Genomic DNA, 12,051 nt, shown 5'->3' with positions numbered 1-12,051 from the left:
TTTTTTCTATAATGCTACATAAAGGCTACAACACGTTCTTGTGCGCATTTTTGAACACCCTGTTTTTTGTAAATTTGTACATATGGACATGATGCCCGATGTCAAAAGGGTGTACGGGCTTTCTTTTGTGGTGCTTTAGCAAGGACATGTACATGCAGTGCAAGCCGCTAGTGTAGTGCCAATTGTCGGGTTGTCTTGAGAGCTCGTGAGTTTTTTGAAGTGTCACTTGTATTTAACTTAAACTCTTGGACAAACATAAAAATGTTCAGCCAAATATAAAAAAATTGTAGGTTTTGTGTCGCTATGGCTTTTTCATGAGTTTTGCCTCGACTAGCCTTTCCTACGTGTAGGCGCGCCATGGCAGCTTGTTGTTTGCGCCAATTTTGCACATAGAGGTGCACAGACTTGAAATATGTGGTCTTAAAAACTTCTGTTGCAAAAAATGCAGAAATTTTTGAAGCTTGAAAGCAATTCTTTTGGAGTTGTGGTTTGGGAGATACAGTCTATTTTCCACAGGGTACATGATATGGATGCCCACAGGCAGTTTGGTGTAGGGTAAGTTGTGGAAGCTCGATTTTTGTGATGTGGATATACTTCAAAATTGTGATTTTGAAGAATCATTTGGTGAAGGGGGAAGCTCTTTTCCTCAAGTGCATCAGTTGGTCTGTGCTGTAATTCCATGCCAGGGCAGATGCTTCTTGGTTTTCATGGTGGTCTTTTGGGTGGGCGTGTGCTTGTAAATTCCCAAAGCGTCACTTGCTTTTGAGTTGTGGTGTTGTGGGAGTTCTTTTGATAAGGTTTGTGGAGTTGAATTTGTGTCTTGAGCGCTATTGGGAAACATTTCTATAAAGGTGCCCCTTGCTCTTGTTTTCCTAACAATGTTTTTTGTATTAAAGCTCAAGTTTGCATTTTTACATACCATTTGACTCTCTTTTGATGGCTGCCCATATAATGCATAAGTGCCCTATATCATATTTGATTGTATACCAAGCAATTGCAAGTGTGGAAAAGTTTGTCTTGTAGCATTATATCAAAGGCTTTGTGGAACTCCACAAAGCAATAGTATACCTCAACCTAGTCTGATCAATCAAACACGTGAACGGAACGAATGGTCAATGGTAGAGAAAGCTCTCGTGAAGCTTGCCTATCCTTGTGAGCTCAAGCTCTTGCGGCACCGCTGAGCATATAGACTGAGCTCCAACGCTGCTCCATATAGTTTATCTAAGGTGGTGTTAAAGTTTAGGCATCTCAAGTGAATTGCCCAATGTGATCCCATTATTTAGTTTGGCTTTTTGGTATTTATTTTACTTATTTGTCAAAGTCTTGGGTAGGGCAATTTACTGGGATTGCTATATAAGCAACCCCTTGCCTCCATTGTATACACATTCAGTTATTCATTGCCAAGGTTGATTCGTTCAGGAGACTCTCTCTCTCTCTCTCTCTCTCTCTCTCTCTCTCTCTCTCTCTCTCTCCCTCTTGGTCTCTACGCTTCCGCATGCGACAAGGCTTTGGAGAGTGCTGGGGGACTTGTGATTGCCCACTAGGCAATGGTGGTGATCCGCTTGAGGAGTGTCCATTCGAGGAGCAGCCTTGGCTTGGGAGCAGGAATCAAGAGAGGGCGTGAAAGATCGGCTTTGGGCATTGGCTTGGTGTCAATCTTGCAGGTCTTTTTTTTTCCGACAAAAAGATCCTTCTATTAGTTAATGAAACTGCCCATCGGGCTACAACCACCTCTACAAGAGAGGGCTACAACAATCATGAAGGGGAGAATCTCCCAATGTAAAAACAACATATGTACAATGAGGCTAAATCAAGAGATGGGAGGAGGGAAAAGCCACAAAGGTGGACGGTAGTGCCATCTGAGCACACCCTGGACCATGGTGAAGAAATTCCCAGGGTGCCAGAGTCGAAGAAAGCCTCTCTACGCTCCCTCATGCGGTCTGAGCTGGCTTGGAGTCTCTCAAACTGTCCTCTGAGAGTATCGATTAGCTCTAGCCATAGATCCCGAATTGTCTCTGATGGTGGTACAGGGCGAGCCTCGAAGATGCGGAAGCAACCGGCCTGCCAGATGAACCAGAGTGTCAGGCCACAGATGTGCTCCCAACATTGCTCTCTCTCATTGCACCACTCCTATGGAGTAAGCTCTGTAGCAGGCTGCAGTGTAGGTCGACCCCCCTACATCACTATCATCCTGTTTTAATGGAGGATAGCTCAAACTGAAATGCCGGGCCCGTGAGAGTGGACCTAGCAGCTGCCCCCCAAGTGTATTGCGAAGCTGTGGAAAGAGCTGGCATCAACCAAAGAACACGAAGCCAAACCTGCTGTGCCAAAGGACAGTCCCAAAGACAGTGGCACTGATTCTCCACAAGATGGTCACAAGCTGCACATGCTACCGAGAGACCACTATTATGTACAAGCCAACTCCCAACTGCTGTAGCTCGGTGTGCAACCAGCCTCTGGAACAAAGTGACTCGTCTCAGCTGTCTGGAGTCCCACAACCTCTCCCAAAAAGCTGACAAGAACTCAGCTGTGAGACCCCCTCTTGCCAATGAGGTGTTGCAGCAAGACGAGCCTCTCTCATGCTACCAATATGTGACGTCCCAATCGAACAGTGTACTAAAAGAAAGGGACACCTAGATGGTCTTTTGGGGAGAAAAGGTCCCTCCAAAACCACTTTCCAGGATCCCACTGCACTCGTGTCAGTGAACAACTCTCCCAAGCCCTTAGCCTCTAGTGGCCAATCTCAAGAGCTGTTGGGTCAGGATCTATGACACAAGTCCTCCCGTAGATGCCCATCACGCGGATCTTCTGAAAACAGCAGTCTGCCACCTGTGGGGCCTCTATTGAAACTCGGTGTAAGTGTCCCTCACCTTGAGCTCGAAAAACAGGGAGGATACAGTCTCCGAGGAAGCCCGAAGTGAGATGAGAATCTCCAATCGCGTGAAGGCCCCATCCATCTGGGCGTTGCTGACTCGAGAGGTGTGAGCCACTCAACTGGTATTGTCTCTGAGATGTTCTGGCACATGCTTTGCACCCCTCTCATCCCCTGTAGTTGGATTCCTTGAAGCTTCTCTGACAAGCCTGAGAACTGTAGCCACTCACCGAAAGTGCGTGCTGGACCCTCTTCCATGGGACCCTAGGAAACATGAGGCCTACTACCAACCAAGTGGCCTCTCTGAGAGCTAACCATGGGGTTCCAAACAAGGGGCTAGCTCAGGCGCTCTTCCGTGCAAGTAGGCTCGCGCTGCTCCAGGCCTCTCCGCAGCTGCTCCGAGGATTGGAGCAAACTCACAGTGAAACTGTCCTCCAGTCTCCTGCTCATGCCAACTCTGCGCATCTTTGTGAAGATCCATCTGGTCGAAGGTTGCCAAGGGCCTCCAGCTTGAGGCACCCTAGCACTAAGTCGTTGAAGCAAAAACTTATTCGAGGCCTCCTCCCCTGGAAGAAGTCCTCTGACGATAAACTTCCCTATAAGGACTCTGCTCTGCTGTGCGGGTTCTATGATCCCCAACCCTCCCTGAGAACAAGGAAGAATGATGACCTGCCATGTCACTTTGGCTCGTGCTATCTGAGTGTCACGCCCTGACCAAAGAAAGTTCCTGATCAGCCTCTCTACTTGGCTGATGCAAGAACTCGAAAAGATCCAACAAGAAGTGATGTACCACATAGTAGCCAACAACACTTGGTTGGCCACTACAACTCTGCCTGCCAAAGAAAGTCGTGCGGAGCTCCAATGTAACAACTTCCTCCTGATGGACAGGAGGAGGGGAGCAATCTGCTGCTCGGGAGACAAGTCCAAGCCAACCTGAGCCCAAGTATCGAACTGCAGTCCCTGGGGGAATCCATCTAAAACCCTCACCTGGCATCCCATCAGGCGTGAACCCATTGCTGCTGGGCAGGAGCCAGGGGACCACTCTGAGTGCCACGCTGGTGTGGTGGTCCCTGCCGACGTTGACCACGAACGTGCTGTCAACTCTCCTCCACTTGAGCCCTAGGCTCGGAGGGTGGCTCTGCTTGCGTACTCTGTGACTGTCTGCTGCTACTGGCCAGCCCTTGAGGACTGAGGTTGGGCTTGTGGTGTAGGTCGGGGTCTGCTCCGTGGACAGGCCTTCGCAAGATGGCCCATCTGTTGACAAAAGAAACACCGATTCGAAAAGCCCAAATACTCCACGCTCTCTCGGAACCAACCCCCACTCACTTGAGGAAGAAGAATGACCTTCGGGAGAGTGTGGGTGTTCGTAACCAGAACACGTAATGAGGGGATGCTGGCCGCCTTGGCAGCTACAGAGGCTGTCGTGCGAGGTGTCTCTAGGACTGTCACAATCTCTGAGCCTATCTTGCACAAAAGTGGTAGGAAAGCAGACGGAGATGGGATGGTCTGCCTCCTCTACGAGAACATCTGTAGCTGGATCAAAACCATGCCTCCACTGTCGAAAGTGGGCTCGAACTGCTCTGATGGGACTCATTGCGATGACCTTGGACGCCATCTCGGAAGTCTTGAACTCTATCTGATAATAGCTGCATCCGAGGAACTGAACGTCCAAGATCTTGCCCACCTCTGCGAGAAGGCGGACGGGCCTGGAGAAGATCGTGCAGCTCTCCTCTGCTGGGTCTGGTGCCAAGAATCTTGCAGATGACAGAAGTCGCTTGAAGCTGTTCCACCTCTGTGCCTAGGCTCGCTTGCTCTGTTGGTGAGAGAGCAAGTCGAATGGTGGGCTCAGCGGGGTCGGGCAAGGGGACTTTATTGGAGTCCCTCTGTGGCGGAGCTTGAGCCTCCATCTGTGTCTGCTGCTGTGAAGAAAGGGCGAAGAGACGTCGGTGAATGGAGACCTCCTGCTAGACCGAGCACGTCACAAGCGCTGTGGAGACCAGTCAAGCAGGAACGAAGTGGGTGAGGAGGAGGACCAGGGGTAATGTGCCGGTGGGCGAGGCTACGGACAAGCAGGCGTGTCTGTTGTTGTGAAGAAAGGGCGAAGAGACGTCGGTGAACGGAGACCTCCTGCTAGACCGAGCACGTCACAAGCGCTGTCGAGACCAGTCAAGCAGGAACGAAGTGGGTGAGGAGGAGGACCAGGGGTAATGTGCCGGCGGGCGGGGTTGCGGACAAGCAGGCGGACAGGGCAACGGGGTAGGCAGGTAGACAGGCGGGTGGGTAGCGAGCAGGGAGGCGGGGTGAATAGGTGGAAAGGGAGGGGGGGGCCAGGGGGGGCCGGGGGGGCGCGATGGCGAGCAGGGGACGGGGGGGTGAACAACACCAGTGAGCTTCCTAGGTGCAATTCATAGGTCTTAAATCTTGCAGCTCTTCGAGGCGAGGATTGCGGAACCCCGAGAGAAGGGCATTGGAGGAGTTTATTGATCGGCTTTGTTTGTGCGGCCAGTTTTGTAGTGTGAGAAGGTACCAGATTACCAGTTCTTTTGCAACTTCATCATGGCCTCCCCTTTCTTGACCGCTCTCGACGACATCGACCAAAGACAACCAAAAGCTATGGATAACGGATCGTCAACTATCCATATATCGGCCCATGCACCGGCACAGTTCTCAAAGAACCCAAAAATTTGTTTGGCTCTTTGTGAAGTCAAAAGCAAATGGAGGAGTTTGCTAGAGGACAAGGACAAAGGTCAGTTGGACATGGATGGCAGAACGTGTACTCAATTAGCTGCCTCGGTACCCACGAGGTACGACCATAGTCATGAATGTGATTCAATGCTTTGTTTGGCTCGAGAGTTTGAAGCCAAAGGAAAAAGCAGGAACTCACAGATAGAGAAGGACAAAGGCAAGCTGGATAGAGATTACGGTAATAAAGATTTGACAAAGGAGATCGGCATGGTACTCGTGGCGGTGACCACAGTGGCCTCAATGTTAGATTTCTAGTCAAATGACAGGTGTCACCACTAGCTCAGCGAGAGAGAGGCTTGTGAGTGGCCGAGAGGGGCAAGGCTCGTGTGATTGTGGTATGGGTGGCTTTTGGGTAACATGGTACAATCCCTCAGTATATGTGTGCCAATTATATGGGTGGCTGTTTGGTGCAATCCCTCAGCATATGTGTGTCAATTATGTGGGTGTCAAGGTTAGTGGCTCCCTGAAGCTCCGCCATGAGATGGAGCTATCTCAGCTAAAGAAGAAGTGGTACATCTCTAGCTCCTATGGCTTTGCAAACGTACGCCTTTTGTAAGTCTTCCCATCTCTCTCCTAGCCTCTCGCTGTGAAAGTCCCCAAAGCTCTATGCATCCAAAGGTGTTCTACACTTAACGTCATACCATCTGTTATGGGTCATAGTCTTAGATCTAGCAGACTTCTTGGCATGGGCTTGATGGTAAAAGCTCTGCATTGCAAGTGTATATCCGCGTTGTTCATGTGGAAAGGATGTCAAACCCCCCTCAATCAGGCCATTGTGTCATCCAATTGTAGTAAGCGATATCGTGGCCTCTATTTGGCCTTGAGTTCATCGATGTGCGGGCTGTCCCCACCTCAGCTAGTTTTGATAGATGTAGCATCTCTATGTCATAATCATACAACTCACATTGGCAGATGTGTGTGAGGGCGTGGAAGTCTCCCTTGAGGAAGACCTATCGCAATATAGAGTGATACATAATTTCCTTTAATAGACATGCAAATGGTTAGGCTCCCATCTCCTCCTCTCGCGGGCCTCCTCTATGATGGCATAAGAGGAGAGAAACAAAAAAAAGCAATGTAGATGACCTTGTCTTGTGTGAGCTACATACTAATCCACATATATCTGACCTCTAAGTCCCAAGCCACCACTTCAAGTAGCCTTCACCAGAAAAGTATTGCCACTCCTCGAAATCCTCTTGCAGCGCCTTGATGTGTAGTCGGCCTATACTGACTCCCATGGTGTCTTTTTGTCAAGAGTAGGATGTCTCTCCTCTCAATCACATTCTCTTGTTGTTCAAGTTGCGCCCATAATGATCCGTTGCAGTTTCAGATCGCAATATTTATCTCTCTCTGTGGGCTAGCCTTTGACCCAGAGACGGGATGGCCATCAATGATGACCCATCCATTTCTGTAGAAGACTTTTTTGCCTCGTCTCCTTGCCTACAACACCCTTGGCATGAATGCTCTCCTATGCTCCACCTGCATCCTCGTGAGCTTGTCATTCAAGAAATGGGATTGCTCTCCAAGCTTCGAAGTATGACCCCTTTTCTTCATGAATATCATGGGGGCTTCCTCATTCCAAAACCGTATGATGAGGGGCCCTCTTCTTTGTGTTGTCCTTTCCCACTCTCCATGCATTAAGGAAGGGGGTGGGTCCTTCTTGTTGGTATCCTAGCCATGTGCACGAGGCTCTCCCGTCCCCTTTGGGTGTAGAATCAGCCCTCTATGTGCATAACTCTCACTTTGAGTGGCCTCATCCACCACTGTGCAAGACGTGGGCAGCGGGTAGATTTTCTTCTTAAACGCCAGGCAGTCAAAGTTGTCTACTTTGGCGCCAAAGGATTCTATGAAGTCTTGCTGGCAAACATTGACGCGTGCAATATGTTGCTTGAATTATTCCCTTTGGTTTTTGTTACTCAAATGCCCCGAACTCTTACAAAGACTACCAAAGCTTCATCCGCTATAAGTGCCCAGTATGGGTGGAAATAGTTGAATTTCCGCGCACCTGATGATACTTTCTTCCTATGCTTGCTTCTCACCTGGGGAAAATGATATGCCCTTCAAACACGAGACAATACAAATCGGTTTTGTGTGCTTTGGGACACGAATGTTCCCACCCCTGAAGGTATTACTGTTAACTTGGGGGACCCTCTCATTGGGAATCGCCCTTTAAGCTCAGATAGTGGAAATTTGCAAATTCATGCTTTTGCTCTAGGAAATTTGGACACATGCAATCTGAATGTCTCGAGCCTAATTTGCAACCTCCTCCTTCAGCTGTTCCACAACTTGTTATTTCCACTGAGAAAGAGGTCTCTAACCCTAGATCAACCTCCATTGGGGCCTCTACCTTACCAAATACCCCACCTCTAGATAAAGGCAAAGTCAAGTCTGTTAATTCCTTAAACACTTTGAGCAAGTGAAAGCTGGCAATTGCAGATGAGACCAGGAAGAAGGGAAAGAATGTGGACTCGGGGGAAGGATCTGCTTGGGTGACCCCCAAGAAGACCGTTAAAATATGCTCACAGCTTTCTTCTCGTAATTATGTACCTCTTGTTGTGAAATCTGTGGTGCAAAAATCTCTTCCTTGTACTGATAATCGCACACTTGCGGACACATGGAACAAGGTGGTGCATTCTTACAGAAATGCAGTGATTCATGGGGCTTCTTCATCACCTGCAGGCTTCACTCCCTCTGATGCGAGCATGCATGATGCTTTAGTCGAGCCACAATTTGTTGATGTTGATGGACCTATGGGCATGTCAACTTAGTTTCCTCCTTCCTTTGCCTTTGTACATATCTCTCGAATGCACAGTTGTGCTAAATGCATTTCATACAATGTGCGCGGATTATGTAACACTGATAAGCGGAGGTTAACTTGGCATTATCTATGTAAGGCAGACATTGCTATTTTGCAAGAGTACAATCAGCGTGAATTTGTTTGGCAATGTTCTTACTTTGCGGGCTACTAGATAGCATATGGCTAATTAACTGGCTTTTCAGGTATTTTGATGTTGGTTAGGCATGAGTTGCAACTAGATCTTGCGTACAATGATCCAGGAGGTCATTGGATGGTGGTTCAATGTATAGTCAATGGCCGGATTTATGAATTTGGTGTGTGCACTGTGTCTCTGCGCATAGAGCCTCAGGGCAAGCAGCTGCTTTATGGTGTGCGATGTCTTCTTATTCATGGCTCTCCAATGCTTTGCTTTGTGGTGATTTTAACAATGCGCCTGCTTTATCTGATAACACCACATGACATTCACACATGTTGGGTGTGGTTCATGGGATTGCAAGCTTGGACATATCTTATTGTATGCATACGGATGTTGGATTTGTGGAGCCTTTTACATCTGCATGTTTGTGGGTACACTTTTAGCATAACTCTCACTCCTCGTATCGTGCACGATTAGATCGGTGGTATGTCCTCAAATGAGTTTGTATGTGAGATGAGCATAGGCCACACCTTGTTGTTGTCTGATCATTCCCCCATTTTGACGACTTTGCGCTTTGGGCCATTGCATTGTGATCAACCTCTCTCTAGGAAACGTTTACTACATATCAATAATGCCTATCTTTCGCATGAGGCGTTTCCCGAGATGATTCATGATGTTATTCCCCCACTGGTCACCCAAATGCCTCTTGATCTTTATATTGCTTGGTATCGTTTCATCATGCGCGTGCAATGTGTAATTTAGAATTTTGGCAAGCACTACATGCTTCAATTTCATAGGGATGTTGAGGATGCCAAATATGTTTATCAAGAGCTCAAACTTTTGGCTGATACGTGCCTATTGACGGAATGTGAATTGACAGCTCTTTGTGAGTGTCTGTAACATAATGATAAATGCAAACTAGATAAATGGGAGACTCGCGCTCGACATCGAGCGCTTGAAAGAATTGAGTCTACACCGGGTCGGGGCATGTTATCATTATAGCGGATTTCAGTGAGTTCGGTTTATGCGTTTCTCTTGCCTTCCCCTTGGATTGATGACTATGCGAATGCTATATGGAATATGCATAAACCTCAGTCATGATGGACAAAAAGACTCGGTGACATTTAAAAAAGCACACTGCAGCAGGCTTTTCCTTTGGAGATGCCTGCTTGCAGTGTTACCGGTTGGGGAGGTGTTGGCAAAGCATCAAGTTGCATCCTCTCGTAGGACACTTGCTATGGACCTGTCTTGGCACTCATTAACTGCTGGATTTTATTGTGGGCCTCCTTCGAGCGCTTTTTACTTCTCTTACATATGGGAAATCTTTTTGGCTTTTTGGCATTCTTGCTACTCGGCTCAGACCTTATGTGGCCTTTTTTCATTTGCTGCGATATTGGGCTCTCTGGATAGTATGGCAGGCTTGCAACCGGTTGGTTTTCGGTGCACCGCCTGTATGGGCCTTCCCCTTTTCCTGAGCTTCTCTACAGCAGTCCTTGTATGATAGTCTCTCTCTTGAAGAGATTGATCCTTCCTTGTATGCCTTGTTGTTAGACATCTTTTGATCTTGTCATAGTTTGCATTGAACTATGGCACTCTTGTACTTATTCCTTGTGGATGGGTTTTCCTCGCTCTGAGGTTTCCCACTGATTAACTCATAATGGATTAACCATTGTGTGTGTGTGTTTGTGTGTTTGATCTTTTTCGTGGGTTTTCCTCGCTTTGAAGTTTCCCACTTAAAAATTAATCAAAGCTGATTTACCAAAAAAAAAAAAGTGTGTGTGTGTGTGTGTGTGTAGACAGCGCGCGCGCACACACACACACACACACACACACAGAGAGAGAGAGAGAGAGAGAGAGAGAGAGAGAGAGAGAGAGAGAGAGAGAGAGAGAGAGAGAGAGAGAGAGAGAGAGAGCAGTCATACTTGCATCACACGCCAGCTCACACACACCGAAAGCAAAAGGATACTAACCTGTTCTGTTGTAGGGGCTCTGTCACATAAGTGAGCTTAGCACCAAGAGGCTTGAGAAGGTGGAAGACGTAAGTGTTGAATTGCTTTTGTTACTCTTGTTTTGAGGAGATCGAGTTGGATTACCTAAACGTGATGTGGTCATACAGATGCTGAAAGTTGGTGACAAAATTGATGTCAAGCTTATAGAGGTAAGTTGGTTTCTGGAGATTTTGTGGGTGAATTCAGAGCACATTCAGCATTGTTGGTGGTATGGGTCTGTTTTAGTCAGAAAACATAACTTATTCAGACAGTTTGTTGGAATCTGAAATGCATGATGTTTATGAGGGGCTGCGTGCTTGATTTTGGGCTTTTTGAGCTGTCGCATGCTTCTTCCAACATGGGGTACTGGATTTTCTCGTGTTCGATAGATGAATTCAAAAGGACAGATGAGGCTAAGCCATCGCGCACTATTGGCTGAAGGACAGCAGCCTGATACAGAAGAAGTTTCCAGTGTATCAAAACCTGAGCAGAAGGATGCACAAAAGGGTTTGTCTAAGTCAGAGAAGGCTCCCCGCGCCTCCAAGGATGGCCTGCTGGGCGGGAAGTCGGTGAAAGCTTCCAAAGAAGGACGGCTGAGTAAATACCGGACTGAGAGATTGATACTTTCATCAAAGAATGGGCAAACAGGAGATGAGAAGCAAGCAGCTGAATCGGAGACAGTTGCATCTGAACCTGATGAATTGTCAAGTACTTCTGGCAACGAAATCAAGAAGCCTGCAGATGAGGTTGATGAAATCCCCTTGGCCTCAGCAGATGCATGAGGATGGCAAATTTTGCCTCAGCAGATGCAGGAGGATGACCAATTTTGGATTAGCTCACTTAAGAGACCCTTATGGGGTCCATACAACAAGGTTGTCAGAAAATCTCTCTTCACAATGGAGGCACTTCAAAGCACGTCTCTTTGGCTGTTGGGGAGAGTTTCCATCTTCTGCCTTGGTAGGCTTTTGTAGCATAGTCACAAAGATACCTTTTTTGTCTGCTCATATTTCCACATCTTTGGCAAAGCAAACATTCTTTTGAACAAACTATAACCAGAGGCTGTACAAGGGCTTTTCCCACTGCAATTGATATTGTAGCACCGACAATTTTGAATCCCCTTGTAAAATCTTGATCATTCAATGTAATCAAAAGAAAATAAAGTTCAAGCAAGGTGCACAGCATTGCTGAGATTTGTACAATTGATAATATGACGCAGAATGCACTAGGGCTCTCCCGCCTCTAAAATATGCTTAAAAAGAAGACTGGCACTCACAATATGCGAAAGATACTTTCATTTTCCCATGAGTGAGCTCACTTGTATATCCACAAGACTTCTCCTCTTATGGAAAGCCCTTAAATAGAGGTGCTCAATGGTTGAGGCTCCAGTGGTCGTATGTTTGCAGAAATTTTGGTTCTTCACAAGCGAATTTATGCACATATATTGAGTTGATTTGCCTTGCACAATATCCCCTTGATTAAGGATAATGTGATCAAGAAGAGAGGGGTTTCTTGCAAA

At 47.3% G+C, this 12,051-nt stretch overlaps 1 protein-coding gene across 1 annotated transcript in view; it reads left to right on the top strand.

Moving 5' to 3' along the window:
- LOC147460855 (putative polyribonucleotide nucleotidyltransferase 1, chloroplastic) overlaps window positions 1-11,701 on the top strand; it is a 98,610-nt gene extending 86,909 nt beyond the window's left edge. The window contains exons 22-24 of the mRNA XM_086508542.1: window positions 10,532-10,585; window positions 10,664-10,705; window positions 10,925-11,701. Coding sequence (XP_086364668.1) covers window positions 10,532-10,585; window positions 10,664-10,705; window positions 10,925-11,317 — 489 coding nt within the window. The 3' untranslated portion in view covers window positions 11,318-11,701. The remainder of the gene's footprint in view (window positions 1-10,531; window positions 10,586-10,663; window positions 10,706-10,924) is intronic.
- Window positions 11,702-12,051: the final 350 nt, after the last annotated feature.

The sequence above is a fragment of the Adiantum capillus-veneris genome, chromosome 3 (assembly GCF_014529385.1).
Source record: "Adiantum capillus-veneris isolate H3 chromosome 3, ASM1452938v2, whole genome shotgun sequence".
In the NCBI taxonomy this organism is placed as follows: Eukaryota; Viridiplantae; Streptophyta; class Polypodiopsida; order Polypodiales; family Pteridaceae; genus Adiantum; species Adiantum capillus-veneris.
Note: the sequence above shows the minus strand (reverse complement) of the source record. Positions and strands in the feature narration are given on the sequence as shown.